At 60.2% G+C, this 17,755-nt stretch overlaps 1 protein-coding gene across 1 annotated transcript in view; it reads right to left on the reverse strand.

Annotated features, from left to right (window-relative positions):
- Positions 1 to 1,306: 1,306 nt before the first annotated feature.
- Positions 1,307 to 17,755, reverse strand: part of LOC117643339 (cholecystokinin receptor type A-like) — a 70,554-nt gene continuing 54,105 nt past the window's right edge. Inside the window, exons 9-11 of the mRNA XM_034382187.1 lie at positions 17,043 to 17,185; positions 11,610 to 11,645; positions 1,307 to 1,492 (exon numbers count right to left, since the gene is read on the reverse strand). Coding sequence (XP_034238078.1) covers positions 1,458 to 1,492; positions 11,610 to 11,645; positions 17,043 to 17,185 — 214 coding nt within the window. The 3' untranslated portion in view covers positions 1,307 to 1,457. The remainder of the gene's footprint in view (positions 1,493 to 11,609; positions 11,646 to 17,042; positions 17,186 to 17,755) is intronic.

Genomic DNA, 17,755 nt, shown 5'->3' on the forward strand with positions numbered 1-17,755 from the left:
AGACAGAAGAGCCGTTCATGATGGTGTCTGAGGGCAGCAAAGGGTTCTGTAAACGTTCTGTTGGCACACAATCATTATTTATTTTGACACATAATAATTCAATGTTGTAGACTTGTTTCGTAAATGAAAAGGGAAAAGAAAATAACGAAACAGGACGTAATAATTAGAGCTCGCACACATGTAGATGGTGCAGGAGGCAATTAACTGCCAATTGTCTCTGCGAAGGCGACACTTTAATGAGCCGCAAAGTACACAAACTTTGAAAGTCCGGGCAGTGTTCGCGAGCGGAACCGGAGCCTTGAGCAAAGTGAAACAGTCTCCGCGGCTCGACTAGAGAGACAAATGACGAGACTCAATGGCACAAGGAAGGCCGGTCGCAAAATTCGACCACATTTTTTTTTCTTATTTTTGCAGTTTTTGACCAAAAAAAGAAAACCAGTTATAGATATTTAAGACAGGTCAAAAGTTGGAACAGAGCCACTATCGATCTGATTTTACAAAAAAGGTAAAGGACAATTAAACACAAAAATCACATTCAAAATTTTACATCGTACATATATCTAGAGAGATAAATATAAAAATGAATGACATAGATATAAATGAAGACTGTTCAGGGTGTCGCATTGTTTTTTGTTTTTTCGTTGGTTGGGCTGCCTATCTTCTCGCCTGCAGGCGCGAGCGATGTCACCCAGCGCCTGCAAGCCAGAGGATAGGCAGCCCCTTACTGATGGACCAAGTGAGACACTCTGTACAAAGCTGAAAAAGAAGTTTTGTCACCCCACACGTCGCAAGAGTGTAGCAGTCGGGAAATCGTTACAAAGAACGACGACACACAAAAGTCTTTTTTGACGAGGCGCCCACCTTCTCTTCAACCTTGAGTATAAAAGAGAATCACAGCAGCACATTTCTCGTACACACACACTCACACCTATCGGCCATAGACACGTTCCCGACAACGTGACCACGCACTCACACAGTCACACCATTGTACAATAATGAAAAGGTGGCTTCAAACGCTAGCAATAAGTTAAGAAGTCCATTGGAGGCTTTGACACTTGTCCTTGCGGGCCATCTGCGTCAGCGGTCTGTGCCGCGGAGCAGCTGAGGCAGTGCCGGTGGCGGGGCGGCGTCGGCGTCGGCGGCGGCCACGACGGCGGTGGCGGAGACGGCCGGCGGCGGCCGGGTGGCGACGACGGCGGGGCGGCGGCGACGGCGAGGTCGGCTGGGCGGCGGCGTCCTAGGCGTACAGCTCGCTGGAGCTGGTGCTGCAGGTCGGCGCCGCGTAGCCGGCCGACGCGGAGGTGCCCGAGGACGTCGGGCGGTGCCGAGGCTTCCAGGAGATCCGCAGCCGAAAGCCGACCTCGTCGTCGCTATCTGCCGGGGCCTCGACCACGGCGGGGGAGAGGCCCTGACCTACGCCGCCGAGGGAGGACCTGCCGGACCCGCCGTGGTCGCTGCTAAACACGAGCCTCGTCTTCTAGCTCCACCATCTCTGCAACAAGACAAGCAGGCGGCGTCAGACCGCGCTCTACGCACCACGCCCACAGTCCAACGGAGGTGCCAGCCACACCGCCCGGCGCGGCCAGCCCAGCTCAAAGCCGAATCATGCAAATCCATTTGCCAACAAAAAGGAGCGCCCCATTAGGCCGGAGCTTCGTTTGGCAAAATTCATGGAAAATTATTCTGGCAAGGTTTTCGGGACTTAAGTCGCGGGGGGCTCGCCCACCTCTCGCCGCGGAGGAGTCCAAAGCTCTGAACACAACCAGCAAAAAAAAGCGAAACATACAGCAAAAAAACAAAACAAAAATTTCTAGACTAAAAAGAATTGCCAAGCCTCTTAGAAAAATTCTCAGCCTCCATAATATGTACAGCCATGTTCTGGTGACAAAATTGCGAACAGTTCCCCATTTGCAATGTTTGGCCGGTCTGAAATCAATTCCATAATTAAGTGGAGGGGCCATTCAGTGCAAAAGGGGAAGCGCCGGGCCCTCGGCCAGGCCCAACACAATAGGGGTTCCTTTCGCTTCCGTCGACATGGGGTTCGCGGGTTCGCGCCCCGATGAACGGGCTTTTCAAAGCGGGCGGCAACCGCGCAGTAATGATGGCGTCAAACCTGTCATCACAACGCCACGCCTCGCGGCACCACGCCGCGTCTCGCCACGCCACAGCACCCATCGCCGCGCCGAGCAGCTTTGCTCAGCCGGGAAAACACGTCATGTATGGGCAAAGAAAAAAAATCTCGTCTTCGAAAAATCTTTAAAATTAAAAAATAAACCTTGTTGTAAAAGTGCTGTATTGACTTTTAAGCCCTCTCTCTCTAAGGCACTCAGAGCGACGGAACTTCTCTTCGGACGGACACGCCCTCGGACACGCCTCATGAGTGCGAGTGAGACAGACGACAGCGGCGTTCGAAATCGCTCCGTAGGCGGAGTGGTTTTACGGCCCAAGTTGCAAGGAGTGTCAGCACTGTAACCGTATCGCACTCACGAGGGGCCGAAGGGAAGGGGCACGATCACACAGGTGGGCCGGATTGGGTGTAGCTCCGGACTTCCGGAGTTCCGGAGTTCCGTGCTTCCGGAGGGCTGGCCCCTGTTCGGCTCGACCATTACTACTACCGCTCATACTCCCCGCGGGCCATGCACGTCTCCCGGGACGCAACAAACACCGAACAACAACAAAATTTGTATCGAGCGACGGAGATTCCGGATTGTTTTCTTACGACTGACTGGGAGTTCGTCTTCCAGGTAGTTTTGGCTCCGTTTCCTGGGCGGCGCTCCCGCAGGCTGCTTCGGGCCTTCGGGGAAGCGAGGCGCGGCCGAGACGAAGCGCTGCCTTCTATATTCGAGCATTCGGCAGTACTGTACGCCGTAGCGAATGAAATGAACAGGGCGGTGCGGCACGCCGGCAGGCCGGCAGGCGTGGGCTGCGAGTGCCAACGTATATTCGAGTGCGTACAGTAGGCCTGGTAGGGCGGGGCGCGCGCGCGCGCGCTTCCTCGGCCACAACTTAGCCTTCCCCTCCATTGCCGTTGCTCTCGCCGCTCTCGCCTGCTCCTGCCGCCCACACTGCGAAAACGAAAACGAGCCAATGTCTCTGGCGACGTGCTACAGTGTGGGCCCGCCCCGAGATTCCGCAATGCTTCGAAAACATTGCGACCGTCCCTCACCGCTTCATGAGGTGCGTGCGCCCGGTACTCCATTCCGAACACGGCCCCGTCTCTCTCGCACCGCCACGGCGCGCCGCGCGAGTGCGAGAGAGACGGAGCGACCGTTCGGAATGGACCGCATTGCGGTGGCTGCAGTAATCAGAGCGAGCAATCCCGGTTTTTATGAAAACGCACGCAAAGCGCACGCCGCGCCGCCCCCGCTTTTCATCGGCTCCATCAGGAATGTCACCGCCAGCGCAGAATTCGCTTTCGCGGTTTCGCGGTTTCGGTTGCGTTGGATCTGCTTATACCACCAACTGAATTCAAAGCTACCTGTCCTCGATTACATGGAGAAGGGCACGCCTCCAGGGGCCCCCAAGCCGGCGGGGAGGGGTCCACTGCACTCCCGTTTGTACTTCGCACACTCCAGCCAAGTCATTAGTTTAGCGCTGCGTTCCGAAAAAGGCAGACGGACACTGGGGAGTCGTTTCGCCGCGGCCGGGTCAACTGCCACCGCACTGCGCGCCTCCAGGCGACCTCCATCTCTCTCGCACCCCAACGGGACGAGCCGCCGCAGAGACAGAGCGGCGGAACGACTGTTCGGATCAGCCCGGGACCCGGGAGCACGGGGACGGGGTGGACGGGGTCCCGCCGCAAGAACTCGTCTTTTACTCCGCTTTGCACTCAGCACCCTTTCCTCTCTGTGGGGCCCAGGGGGCCCCAGTGGGGCCCGTCGCACATGGCCGGGGCGCGGGGCGCGCTCCCTCGGAGCAAATGGTTGTTTAGGGGCGACTGTCCGCTCTGCTAACAAAAGACAGCAGCAGCGCTGGCCCCTCGCTGCCGTGCGCCTGGGGGGCTGAGGGGGGGGGGGCACTGTTGCCGCGAAGGGCTGCATCATGGACCAGTCACCGGAGTGCGGCCAGAGTGGGCGTCGGGGGTCACTGCCTCCAGCCGCCCCCAGCCGCCCCAGCCGCCCCCAGCCGCCCCCGGCGCTGGCTCGGCCACTGGCCAGCGAACTGCGCCAAACACCCGCCAGGACCCACCAGCACCCACCAGGACCACCACAATACGCGCGCAATTGGCGGGGGCGGGAGGTGCTTCGGCCACAGCGACACCATTTCCTTGGAGGAGGACGCCGCGTCGGCGAACGCCGGCACACTGCAAGTCAGAGGCTGAGATTTCTGAGGCACTTCGTAGCGACACGTTAGGCAAGTGTACATAAACATCATCATCGATGACACCACCCATTTCCGGTCATACATCAAAGCTATCACCCACTTCCGGTCCAGAGTAACCACCCCTTGCGGTGAGACAGTCCCAGAGTGACGCGCCTCACCTTTCGACGTTGGCAGCGCTGCCCGGGGCACTGCAGGGCTCTGCCACTCCACTGCCTGTCTTGCTCTGATCCGCCCAGCTCCAGCCGGGGCCAGGGCCATGCGGGGCCGGCGGCGTTTTGTGAGTGTGCGCCGTGATGGGATTACCCCGCGCGGTGCCGTGCGGACTGTGGCTGCCGGTGGGCGGCGCGCTGCGGTGCGGTGCGGTGCCGCCGGGGGGCGGGGGGCGTAAATGAGCAGACGTGACACGGTGGGGGGAGGGGGGGGGGATGTCATCGCAGAGGCTGAGCCCCGCGCCTCTCGACGGGCTGAGCAAACCACGCGCTTATCTCTCCCTGCCTAGCCCTGCCGCGGCACCGCGAAGCAACGAGGAGCACTGCACTCCGAGACTCCCGCCAGGTGCGTACCACACTGCCAAAAGCCACCCCACACCAGCAAAAAAGGGGGGGCGGGGGAAGCGGTATCGAACCGGGGACCCGGTTCTTGCGGCTGAGGTACGCCCCGGCAACTAAGAAGCACCAAATCACGTGCTTCACCGGAGCGGTGGCACAGACCAGCTCCCCTCGAGAAATTATGAGCCTGTTTCCCCCGGAGCAGAACAAGAGGGGGGGGGGCTGAAATTCGCGATCGAGTTTCTGGTGTCGCGACGCGCTGCGCTATGGGCTACGCTGCGCTTCGCCAAGCCGGGCCCGGGGCGCTGGGCGCCGCGGAAAATCACAATAGTGTGTCCGGTCGGAAGTTCCTGATAGAGTAGATTCACTGAGCCTGCAGGCTGCAAGCCCCTGCGAGGAGAATGTAGTTTGCACACGCTGCTTGCTTGGGTCGCAACACCATACACAGACACCACACTGTAGCGAAGCACCAGCTTTTTTCAGTGTGTCCGCCGCGGCCGCGCGTTCGGCACGGAGTAAAGAATAAAGGAAAACAAGTGTTTCGGAAAACGACAAGCGCGGCGCCGCGCGACGTGCATGCTAGCATTGTCTAGCATGCAGGAAAGCGGGGCGCCGTGCGAGTCGCATGCAAAGCGCATCATTACGGGCGAGTATTGAGTGCCGAACACCGACGGGTCCCGACGCACACACACAGCGGCATCACGCTCACAGTGTAGGGACGCGATTTTCCGCGCAGCGTGCCGTGCCCTCGGCCGTGCCGCAACGCCGCGACGCCGCGGCGCGTGCGAGGCTAGGCTGGCGTGCAGGACGCGGCGATGGCGCCGATACACTGTGTCGCACAGTGATGCCAGCCCACGGGCGCCCTCTTGCCTGCAGCACTCAGCGCGAGTCTGCAGATCTGCGCGGCGCGCGCCCCACCCCGCGACAGCCGCTAAAGTTTGGTCCGCGGCCCGACGGCCACCCCACTGCAAAGGAGTCGCGCCTCTTTGGCGTCGGGCTAGAGTGAGGCAGATCGCTGATTCGCCGAGGGGGGCCGAGGGGCGCGGAATGCGGGAAAAGAGCTGAAAGCACGGACCGAGCGGAGCGTGGACAAGTAAACGGCCGAATTGAAACTCGCTGCGAATACAATCATATCATTCCCTGCCTTTGGCCGGGCCAGGCCAGGGCGCCGCGGCTGAAGGCCGTTCGCGCGCTATTCCCATTTCCCGCGCTATTTTTGTTTTCAGAATTTAAAGCAGCCGGGACCTTCGAGCCGAATCACACCTCTCACGCCTCGGGCGCCTCGGGCCGGCCGACGGCATTCTTATTTTCGTTCGATTCACACCGGGGAGCCACGCACCCTGGCAATGGCACGGCGAGGAAGGGGAAACAACTTGACAATTTGTACACATTTCGCCGAAATTTTGAGTATTTTTTTTTTCGAAAATTTCGGTGAAGTTTCAAATTATATAGCACGGTTTTCGTATGGCTGAAGCTGAAGGGATTGGCAATAGCAATACGACAATAGAACTTGGCCCCGAGACTTTAGCTCGAGTCCCAGTCCATGCGCTCTCGTTCCGAACCCTGCCGTGTCGTCTCCCTGCCTCTGTCTCCGTCGCACTTGTACGGGTACAGGGGACGCCCCACGAGGCACGAGTAGTCTGCCGCGAGGTAGGGACAGGAACACAGTCCATCCGGCTGAAGGAAGGGAAGGGAAGGGACCGCGCTGAAGCGCCTGCGGAGCGTGGCGTAGGCCAGCCCGCGCAGCTGGCGCGCCTAGCGGGTGGCCTACCCCGCCTTCTGCGGGCGCTACACTCTCTGGGGGGCTGCAGGCCAGCAGGCCAGGGCCAGCAGGCCAGGGCCGGCAGGCCAGCAAGCAGCAACGAGCGTAATTTAGTCCCTCCGCCCGGAAATTGTTTGTCTCTGCGGCGCCCATTGTCCATTGTCTGTTGCAAGGGCAGAGTAAACCCCTCCTGCCGAGCACCGTGCTGTACTACACGACCGGGCACAGCAGCGCGGCGCCACGGCATTAGACCGATTCCGAGAGTCGTTTCCGTCGCTCTGTCTCTCTCGCACCTCTACGGGACGCCCCGTGAGTGCGAGAGAGACAGAGCGAGGAAACAGACTCCCTGAATCAGTCTTCGGGGCGGACACGTGGCAGCGCATGGCGCCACCCAAAGACGGCAATTAGCAACCATTGCATGCGCGCCAAAAATTCGAAATTGAATTTGCACTGAAAATTGAGAGACACGGCGGCAGAGCGCCGAGGGGAATCAGGCGCTGATACCCCATTCGTCGTTCTGCCGCGGCAGGGCCGGCAGGGCCCAGAGGGAGCGGGGCTCGGAGCGGGGCTTGGAACGGGACGCCTGTTGGTGTGATTGACTGGGAACGAATATTGTTCAATTTGGCTCTACGACGGGTTGGGCCCGCAGCGCGGCCGAGGCTGCGCTTCATCAGGCGGAACAGGGAGGTGGGGGGAGAGAGAGGAGAGAGAAAGAGAGAGCGAAACAGAGCGAGAGAGAGAGAGTGACAGAGAGTGGAGTGTCTTTGTGGAAAGAGTGGGCGGAAGCCGGGCAAGAAGAGTACCGCGTAAGAAAATTGTCCTACCGACATTCATGTGACCGGAGTTACACCGTAAGGTTTTCATTTTTAGTTGAATTATACTTTGTCGAGGGAGAGTTACTTCAAAGCCCTTTACTTTTCTTGCTTGTCTCTCCCTTTCGATTTGGCCGACGGGGCCGGAAAATGAGGCCTCGCGCCGACGGCATATCTGGCAGGGAGCATCAGCTGGCCCGCGAGAGGGGAGGGGAGCATCAGGAGAGCAATTGAAGTGGGGCGGAAGGGAACCGGAAATCAGGGACGCCGCCCGCCATCGGCACGTGTGCGGTTCGGCGGCAGACCTCGGCGGCAAACCTCGGCGGCAAACCTCGGCGGCAAACCTCGCACCCACTCCCCCCGGTTGGAGTTGGCCAGGCCGCCTGGCAGGGCCGGCCGGGTCCTCGACGGCCTGCCGTGGCCGAGGCCATCGGAAAGCCATTGCGGAGGCCCCGGCCAGGGCACTGCCAGGGCACGGCCAGGGCGCAGCCATGCGGGGGCCTCTGGAGGGGCGTTCGAAAGGCGTGGCCGGGCCGTTCTGTTTGACCCGCGTTGCCGCGTTGCCACACCCCGCTACGTGCCGACAGGGACGGGACAGGCCAGGTGGGGGGCAAATAAAAGAAAGTGACGCCGTAGCGAATCACTGCCATACGGTCCAACGCGTCACCGCTCCGCAAACAGCGTATCGGCGCCTGCGCTGGCCGTGGCGGTGGCGGTCTGGCGGCCTAGCGGTCGCGGCAGGAACGTGACATGCAATATTCACGTTCAGATTTACTCATTCGATCGTTCCTACTGAGTCCAGCAGCGGGCGAATGAAAACAATGAAATGGGAACGCACAGCTTCCCCCCTCTCCGCACAATGCCCCCTACCCCTCTCTCTGGCCCAGGCAGACAAGACCGCCCCACCATTGTAGGCTCCCGGCGAGTGGCTAATGAATCAGAGCCTCAGCGAGAGTCACCAGGTCGGCCCCCCAGCCCCCGACGAAAAGTGTCTTGTCTTCCAACTTGCCCCTGCCAAGTCGCAATTCCGGCAATGAGGCCCGGCTGGCTAGTCGCTAGCGCGCTAGCTCACTCGGCAAAAGCGCTTTGCACGCGCCGCCGCGGTGCGCCGCGGGCCGTGACAGGATCAAAATGCCTCGGCGTCGCGGCCGCGCCCCACCGGACCCCTCCGGGTGCTCCAGCGCGCCGCGTGAATCGCCGGCCGTGAACAACTAAGACGCCAGCGGGGACTCGTTCTCACTGTTTCCATTCCGCTCCGCCTCGGCCGCGCCAGCGGGAGAGAGAGAGAGAGAGACGGAGGGTTGGCGGAGAGAGACAGACTCACAGTGCTGGAGGGAGGGGCTGAGAGGCTCGTTTGCACGTCTCCGGCGGGCAGCAGCCCGTGCTGCCTCGGCTGCTATAAATCAGCAACTGCCCTGCGTGTGTGTATGTGCGTGTGCCCCCCCTCCCTCCCCCCATTTCGCCGCACTGTTCTTTAACGGGCTGCGAAGAGGCCTGGCAAGATAAACGCAAGGCCAGTGTCATCGCGGGCCTTGTTGTGTGCACAAGCGGGCCAAATCAAAGGCATAAATAATGGGGAGTGAGGATTCAAAAAAAGAGAGAGAGAAAAGTAAAAACCGCGCGCAAGAGACCCCGCCGCGCTCTCCTTTGAGCTGGAAGAATAACAGTGATTCCCTCACTTTTTCTCTCCCTTTTCTTTCGCTCAGCGCTCCGCTTGTCACATTAACGGTGGGGGGCGGCCGAAGCGGGCCGAAACAGCTGGAGGGACAATGCCGGCTGGGCACACTCTCGGCTCGGGCAAGACGCGCCTCTTGCTTTTCGGAGAGCTCGCGGCTCTCGGCGGGCGGTGGATGCTGTCTGTAGGCCTGGCGGCCCGCCCTGCCGGCGGCCACGACCGCCAGCGAGGTTCCATTGACCTGCTCACTCCGCGCATCACATTTTCGTTGAGCCGTCATTAGCAAATTGACCCGGCGGTCGGGGAGGCCGCCGGCGGGGCCGCGGGACTGGAGAAGGGGTCTACCCTGGCCACCCACTGCCGCGAGCCCCGTCCAGCCCCGAACAGCCAGCCCCGTCCCCTTGAACTCAGCCGACCGCGACTAAACTAGTAAACCTCGCCAGGCGAGCCGAGCCACCCGGATGTGATCGACCACCGAGCGGCGAGCATTACATATCGCTTGCATCGGGGAGCCGCCGCTGAGCCCGCCGCTAAGCCCGGCTGGGCCGGCGCCGGCACACAGTGGGCTCGAAGACCGGTAGAGACGGTCAAAATCCCGGACGCCGTTGAGCTGCTTAATGGGACTCGAACCGAACGTGTGACCCAACCAATGGATTGCTCTCCGAACGAGGAATCAATTGGTAAGGTCACACGTTTGGTTCGAGTCCTATTTAGCAATGCGAAGCCCCGCGAATCGAGTAGCGACCAAATCCGGGCGTCGGGCTTCAGGCAGCACGCCGAATGCTGACTGGGCTTTCGGAAAGCGGAGCAGAATTGTGTGACGCGTACATAACAGCGTATCTACCGTGGGATTGCCTATGAAGATACGTACGGCCCAGGGCTGGATCCAACGAGGAAGAACGGGGCCTCCAGCTGCGCATGGCGCCGCGCGGAGCTCACTGAGTCCCGTTGCCACGTTTCCCGTTTCACGCTCGCGGCAAGGTGACAGACGGATGGAAAGCTCGCGCCCAAATTAGGTTTCTCCGCACAATTAGATTCCGCCATGCGTCATGAAGGAAGGAGGGAGGGGACACGTGGTGAGAGAAAGAGAGGGAAGTGAAAGAAGGAAGCGGGGAAGGGGAAGGAAACCTTATCCAAGATAAGACAATGAAAGATAGGGTAGGCTGGCTCCCTTCTGTTCCGGGGCAGGGCGTTGGGGGGCAAGCCCCCGGCGCGGCGGCAGGCACACTCTCTCGCCCCAAACGACACGCACACTCGCGCACACACACGCACACACGGACTCTCCCTCCCTCCTCTCCCCCAGCTCTCTCTTTGCCCCCCCCCCCCTTTACGCGTGCGACAACTTGTAAGTTGACTCTGTGCACGTTACCTTGCCAATTCACACGCCATTTGCGTGGCTTATGGGGCGAACGTAACCGGCGTCTCCTGCAGCCAGGCAGCCGGGCAGCCAGGCGGCCAGGCAGGCCAAGTGGCGACCGGACTCGGCGTAGCCTTCGGCTCCTCGAGACCTTGGGCAAGGCCGACCGCGGTGAGCCCCGCCGAGACCGATACTCCGTACCCCGGGCGTTGCTTTGGCGCGAGCGCTCTTTAGCCCGCGCCCAAACAATGCCTCGATCGGTGCTCTGTCCCTCTCGCACCCCTGCGGGACGGGTGGGACGCCCCATGGGTGCGAGAGAGACAGAGCACCGCTCGGAATGGGCCTGGCGCGGCGCGCGTGCACGAGCTTGCCGGGCTAAAATAAGAGAAGCCCCGCAGTGCGTGCCGCGGCCGGAGGCACGGCCGCCGTGATGCTTGACGCGTGGCCGCCGAGCCGTGAACAGGTAATCGCGATTAGAACGAGATAAAAAGACAATGAGAATAAATGAAAAGCGACGGGCTCGAGCAATTTCCGTCCGCAGCGGGGTGCCGGAGAGGAGCAGCCCCGCGCCCCACACCGCTAGAGCGGCAGGCCCAGCCCACGGCAGGCCCACGGCAGGCCTCTGCCTAGCCGGCCCACCGCGAAAAAGGGTTGCCGCTGGTTTCGGCGAATATATTTTCGCGGGCGCCATTTTGACGACGAGCCTGACGCAGCCCGGCCGCCAGCCCGGCCGCCAGCCCGGCCCCGGGCAAGTAATGACGCGAGTTTTTCATCCCCCTCCAGCCGAGTATTGGAAGGGACGTGAGCTTGCGCGAGCCGCGCGAGCTAGTCGGGGCATGCGGCCGTTCGTCAGGCACGCACGTCACACTGTTAGAAAAAAAGAATGATGGAGGGAAAAGAACCCCTAAAAATCGATTTTCTGCTCCAGTGGAATTTCTTAGTGGACGGGCATTGACAAATTTTGCGTTCGCGTTCAAACTTTGGCTCCTCTCGATTTGATCGGGCTACACCTACGACCCCTTGTTACAAAGGTAAGCAGAAAAACAAAACTACAATCAGGGCAAAGCGGGCAGTTTTTACTCCCAAGCGTGCTGGCAGCAATAAGCGCAACATTGCCACTTTCGCAACTTACTGGTGCCGTTTCGCCCTGTGACCACGACAAACCCACCTGGAAACAAAAAGACAAAATCCGTCAAGGTACACAGATAGCGTTGGTCTTTCGCACGGGTGAGGACTTGCGAGTTTCAGTGCTATCGGAACCGTTTGTGAACAATACGGTTGTGACAACAATCTTTTGTTGCGAACTGACTACCTCCCCCGATCGGAACAATTTTTTCACTTTTCACAGGCTGTGTGGGCTGCCTGGCGGCGAGCCCGGGAACCCATTTCAATAATGCATCAAAACTGGCGAAACAGAGAGGCCAGCTATGCATGAAGGCGAACGCCGGCCGAGCTGGGCGTCGTTTATACGGCCGCTTTTGCAGCCGATGCTGAAGGGGACCGCCGCGCGTCACTTCAACCGCGGCTCCTCGTAAACCACATCAATTATTTCCGCCCGACCTACATCATGTCCTGGAGGGAGAACGGGAAAACGGAGAAACGGCCGCGGTCCCCCGGGCACCCCGCGGCGACGATGCGGCCGCGCCAGGCCGCGCCAGGCCGCGCGATGAGTTGCTGCGTTTTTATGGCGAAGCGGAGCCGGCCCCGCGGTGCCCCGCGGCCAACACTCGGCTTTCCAAAAGTGCTTCGTCGCCTCTCTTTCTCTCTCGCAACCCAGAGGGGCACCCCACGAGTGTGTGTGTGTGTGTGTGTGTGTGTGAGCCCCTCTGAAAGATTATTTTAACGCTGGGTCTCCATGGAATGCCGAAATTTGCCGACGGCTTCCTGCAGAGCTGAATTATTCCGTATTTCGGCGCTCTTGATGGCGATGGAATCCGACGGTGCCGGCAGAGAGGGAAGTGGCGAGGCGGCGAGGCGAGGTGACGCGTGCGATTGGAACCTTGGAGCCATCCTTGGATCCTTGGAGCCATCCCTGGCATCAACCAGCGCCGACACGGCGGCACGGCGCGGCGTGGGCTCGCATTCGAATTCGAAATGAGCCAGAGCAGCTTTCCCGTCGGTTCGGGGAGTCTTTGCGAGGGCTGAGACACGCTTTCTTTCGGGCCACTCTTTGGGGGGCCTGAGCCCCGCGTCCGGCCTACGCCCCGCCAGGCCGCGCCGCGCGCCCCAACGCCGGTATGCAGGCAGAGCCGGCAGAGCGCCGGGCTCGGCGGAAGGTGCACAACTTGGCAATCTCTTTCGCCAGACTCCAGACCCAGACCTTAGAAAGTTTTGGCCCTCGGCACGGCATTAATACGTCACGCTCCAGCGATCAGGCGGGGCCGGGGCGGGGCGGTCCGGGGCGGTCCGGGGCGGTCCGGGGCGGTCCGGGGCGGTCCACTCGCAGCCACAAAGAACGGCCCCCGGCGACCGCCGCCGCGGCCGACGTCGTCGTCGGCGTCCTGGACCATGAAGCGCGCAGGAAGATTGGCCAGCCTCCCGGAGTTTCAATTTCCCCCGCGATTTCCCCCCTTCTCTCTCTCTCTCTCTCTCTCTCTCCACTCTCTCTCTCTCCTCCTCTCTCTCTCTCTCTCTCTCTCTCTCTCTCTCTCTCTCTCTCTCTCTCTCTCTCTCTCTCTCTCTCTCTCTCTCTCTCTCGCCGCCCCTCTGTTCTGGACCTCAGAGGCCGCCTGCGAAGTTTAAGGTAGGCCGGGCCGCCGGACTGGTGCGTGCGGCGGGTCGGCCTACCCTCACGGCGCTCGACGTGCTTCGGCCTCGTCCGCCCAGCCCCGGCCAACTGCACTGTGAAACAGTGGCCGCTCTCAGAAAAGGCTCGTTTTTTTCTGCGCGCTCGCGGTGTTGCATTCCTCGCTCGCTCGCTCTTCGACGCGGCTTTGCGTGCAGGGCTTGCAGGGCTTGACGCTTGACGGCGGGTAACGCGACTGCGGCAGCCCGGATCACGCACGCCGCCACGTGGAGGCGGTGTGGCGGCCTCACAGCGTGCAGTGTGGTCTCCAGAGGGGCCCTGAAGGGTCCCTGAAGGGCCCGAAGAGCAAGCAGGCTGATTCCGAGCCCCGCGGTCGTCCCTCTCGCACCTCTACGGGGCGCCCCGTGCGTGTGAGAGAGACAGAGCGACGGGAGCAGTGCTCGAGCCTGCAGTTACACAGCCATCGCGCTCGCCAAGGCCAAGGCCACTGCGTCTCTGTTTCCAGGCCGGGTTCATAGGATCATTGTTTCCAAGAAAGTCCGGGCCGACCCGGCTCGCGCGAGCTCGCGCGCGGAAAGGAGGAATTTTAAAGTTGGGTGCTCCGCGGTGCTGCCGGGGAAGTTTAATAAGCGGCTTCGGAACTAACCTAACCGGGCCTAACCGGGCCGTGATGAGGGTATTATGGATGATGAACGCGGATGCGCCGACGGCATGCCGACGTCAGTCGATCTCGCCCGCCAGTCTGTCAGGGAGGTCAGGGCGGGCGGCTCCGCACCTGAGAGACTCAAAGTGCCAGCCTCACAGAACACATCCCAGAACCTGTCACTTTCAGTACAACCTTTTATTTCAAATTAAGATTTCTGAACTTTCCTTTTCTAAGCACGTCATGCTCACATATTTTCAATTTCATTTTAAAAAAGAAATATTATTGACTTCTGCAAGGTGAAATGGTCTGCCTGAGCCTCACACGTGCTCCAGAACCGCGTCCAGGTAAACACCGCGGCAGTGCTGAGGCAAGCGCTGAGTCTCGAGATTCCCATCCCGACTGTCGACTGATTCCGCACATCGCGCTCTCGTCGCTCTCTCACTCTCGCGCTCACGGCGCGCCCCGACGAAGGTGCGAGAGAGAGATGGTGATTGGGAATCAGTCTGCCGGGACCATCCATCACGGCCTCGGTGTGCCTCGGCGTGGGCGAGCTGGAGGGACGGGTTGGCTCGCGCTGCCGCGATGATGAACAAGTCGCTGGTGAATTGACTGTGGCGGCACGCTGTAAGCATGCCGTAGGCACACTGTGGGCAGAAAGCGCTCCACAGTAGGCCGGTGGAGGCGGCCAAAATTATTCTAGACCGTGGGCCCCCAAACCGCACGCCGGGAAGGTACCCAAGAAGTAGTTACATGCATCGCGTGGCGTGTAGGCCTCCCCTGTATTTATGCATACCCACCCCGTCGGACTTCCTTATGCATGAGGAAAATAGCAATGCCTGAATAATGAACGCAGTGCAATTCTCGAGCACGGCCTGCGATCAACACTTCGTGATCGTGCGCATAGTATACCGTCCGCGTTAAACATTTCAAGTTTTCGGCGGCTAAGTTTTTCGGCGAAGCGCGTCGTGTCTGCCAGGAAAAGTGGAAGCGGCTGCTGGGCAATGCCCTCCTCAAGTTTGGGCCAGGGAGGCGCAAGGGGCCAATTTTGCGGTGCCATAGACTCAAAGAGCGGCTTGCTCAGCGCCAATGATAACGGACCTCTTTTTGAACGGCTCCAAGAAGAGCGATTCAGAGCGATTACTGGTCTTTAACGATTGAGACGTTGAAGTGTTTTTCCTTAAAAACAGACTCCGGCTTCAAGCATCGTCCAGTTCTAACTGCTCTTTTGTCGTCGTGGTGTTGAAACCTTGTTGTGCCTTAATCCCAGTCGATCGACGTGTGAGCAGTTTGCATCGGCGTCTCTGGTTCCCCGGTCCCCAGGTTTACAGTGTTCGGTGTTAAGCAATGCGCCGCGTCATCCAAGTTGGGAAGTTACCGCTTTCAAGACGGGGAGAGCCGAAACACCGAGACGAGTACACGTACGAATTGGCCTTCCAAAGTTTGTGGGGCCACAGTGGGGCCCCTGGCGCCTGGTTCCGTCTACGCCCAGCCGCGGTACGCCGCCGGCCATGGCCAAGCCACCCTAGACGACAACGAAGCGTGGGCTCGCCAGGCCTGAGTCCAGGCCCGAGGCCAGGCCACACCGACATCCTCGCTGGCCCGGGCCCGGTGCGCTCACGCCCTCGCGGCAAAACACAATCACGAATAGCGAAGAACAAACAAAATGGCAATCTGGGGAGGGATCCGGAAACGCCTTTCGGACCAACAACTTTTTAAAGTGGAGCGGGCGACAACGACTGGCTGGGCACACAGCAGTGTAATGAAGAGTGTGCATGCAGGCCTACAGGCCACGAGTAGGGCCGGTGGAGAGGGGCCCAGTGCAGCCCCCGAGGCAAACGCCACAAGTGTGCTGGTTTTTTGTGTCTTTTTTACCCCTTCTCCGCGCGAGGCGGAGTGGGAGGCGCGCTGAGAGATTTTGCATCCCCCATAAAGCAGCCGGGTGGCGGGGTGGAGGGCGGGGCGGCATCCGCGCCACGGGAAGGGGAAGGGGGAGTCTCTATGTCACGAGGTTTACGAGAGAAAGTTCTCGCCATGTGTGCCAACGGCCGCCGAAGGCACTAGAAGGCGAAGGGGAGCCTGCCCGCGGACCACCGGGCTAAAAGGCGGGGTGGGGGACTTATCGATAAATCCTGCAAAACGACATTATGAAAACGATGAATCGAGAATAATAAAACGATTCTGGCACGCGAAGCCGACGCGCACGTAGTCCGTGCTTCTGTGTTGTTTTTGTGTCGCTGCCGGTTTTTTTTGTCAGTTCTGGTATGAAAAACTCATCAGCAGCGGAAAAACGAGTTTTGCGATCCACTAATTCCTTGGCCACCACCAGGCAAGGCCAGGCAAGGCAAGGCCAGGCCGGGGCAGTGCAGAGGCTTGCCCGGCCGTCGGGTTGGTCGGGTCGGCCGGGCCGTGCGGATCGCAGCGACCGGCCTCGCACGAGCCGCAGCCGTGGCCGTGGGGTAGTGAGCCCGTGCGGCCCATCCCAGAGCAATCGGAAAGTTGGACCGCATCGACTCGACTTTTTACTGCCTCATCGGCGGGGCTGTCGAGGCCAACAGCAGCGGGGAAATTCGTGTCTAACCTCGCCTCATCCATTAAGCCATTAACGAACTGCGCGACGACCTGCCTCAGTGCCCCGCACCCCTACGGGACGCCCCGTGAGTGTGAGAGCGACAAAAGCACTGTGGGAATTGGGGCCGAGAGAGACGGCCGGAAGGGAAGGCCCTCTGTACTCACATCGGCTGGAAGCAGTTCGTTCCACTCAAAGCCAGTGACAAGGAAAACGCGCCACCCCCGCGGAGGAGCCGTGAGATGAGAGTGAGACAACATTACTGTTTTGATGGCACTCCGGAGTCCAAGTCATGAAGTGGTGCTGCTTCAAGATTTCATGTAAACGAAAATAGCAGTGTGGGAGCCCTCTCTGTTGAAGCGGCTTACGCTCAAAGCAGTGCTCGGCGCTGAAAGGTACGTTAAGAGGCCCGGCCTGCCAGTCTGCCAGGCCACCGCAACCTAGGCCGCCCCTGTTCTGCGCCTCCTGGGCCTCCTGGGCCGTGGTGCGGCCGTTCTGGCGTGACAGCCACGTGGCCGGGGGTTTGGCGTGGATGCTCCACGTTAGTTTGGCACGGGTATGGCGGTGGTCTCGGGGTTTAGCACTGGTTTGGCACACTGGTACCTACCGGAGCGGGCCGCGGAGCCGCGGCCGGCGTACACGGTGGAGTCGTTGGGCGACTGGTCCGAGTGCTGTGACAGTTGCGACAGCTGGGGGCCGGCGCGCGACGCCGGGGGGCCGCCTCGGCAGGACGCCGCGGGGCAGCAGCCGCTGGAACACCACAATCAGGACGATGAGTCAAGGCAAGAGAGAGAGACAGAGAGGCGGAAGAACATCACACCGTGAGAAAGGCCGCTGGCTAGGCTGAGGCGAGGCGAGCGGATTGCGGGGCTATGAATAATAGTTGCAAAAAAACCTCAAGTGAGGTGGTTGGGCAGCTCCCCAAAAATAGACCACTCTGAGAAGAAAGGGAAAAAATCCTCCGGGGATTGGAAACCTTGGTCTCCGGAGGGTTCCTGCCCCTCGCCATACGCATGGTCATGAAAAAGAAAAAGCCGGCCGGTGGTGCCGCACGAGCAAAACGGTGCTGCAGGGTAGAGCGGCCCGGCTGTGGACAAGGGAAACACAATGGCAGAGAATCATTGAAAGAAGCCATTCAAGCCCAGCAGGTCTCGGCGAGCCAAAGGCGCATTAGCTCGCCGGGAGGGCTGAGGTTGGGTCAGGGTCAACACTGAGAGCAGTGTTGCGAGTGCCCATCTTCGGCCCACCGTTTTTCTGCCCGTCCGTACAACCTAACCTAAACCTGTCCTAACTTCCACCATCAAATCCTGAAATTGATCA

This window comes from Thrips palmi, unplaced genomic scaffold, assembly GCF_012932325.1.
Source record: "Thrips palmi isolate BJ-2018 unplaced genomic scaffold, TpBJ-2018v1 HiC_scaffold_1, whole genome shotgun sequence".
NCBI lineage: Eukaryota > Metazoa > Arthropoda > Insecta > Thysanoptera > Thripidae > Thrips > Thrips palmi.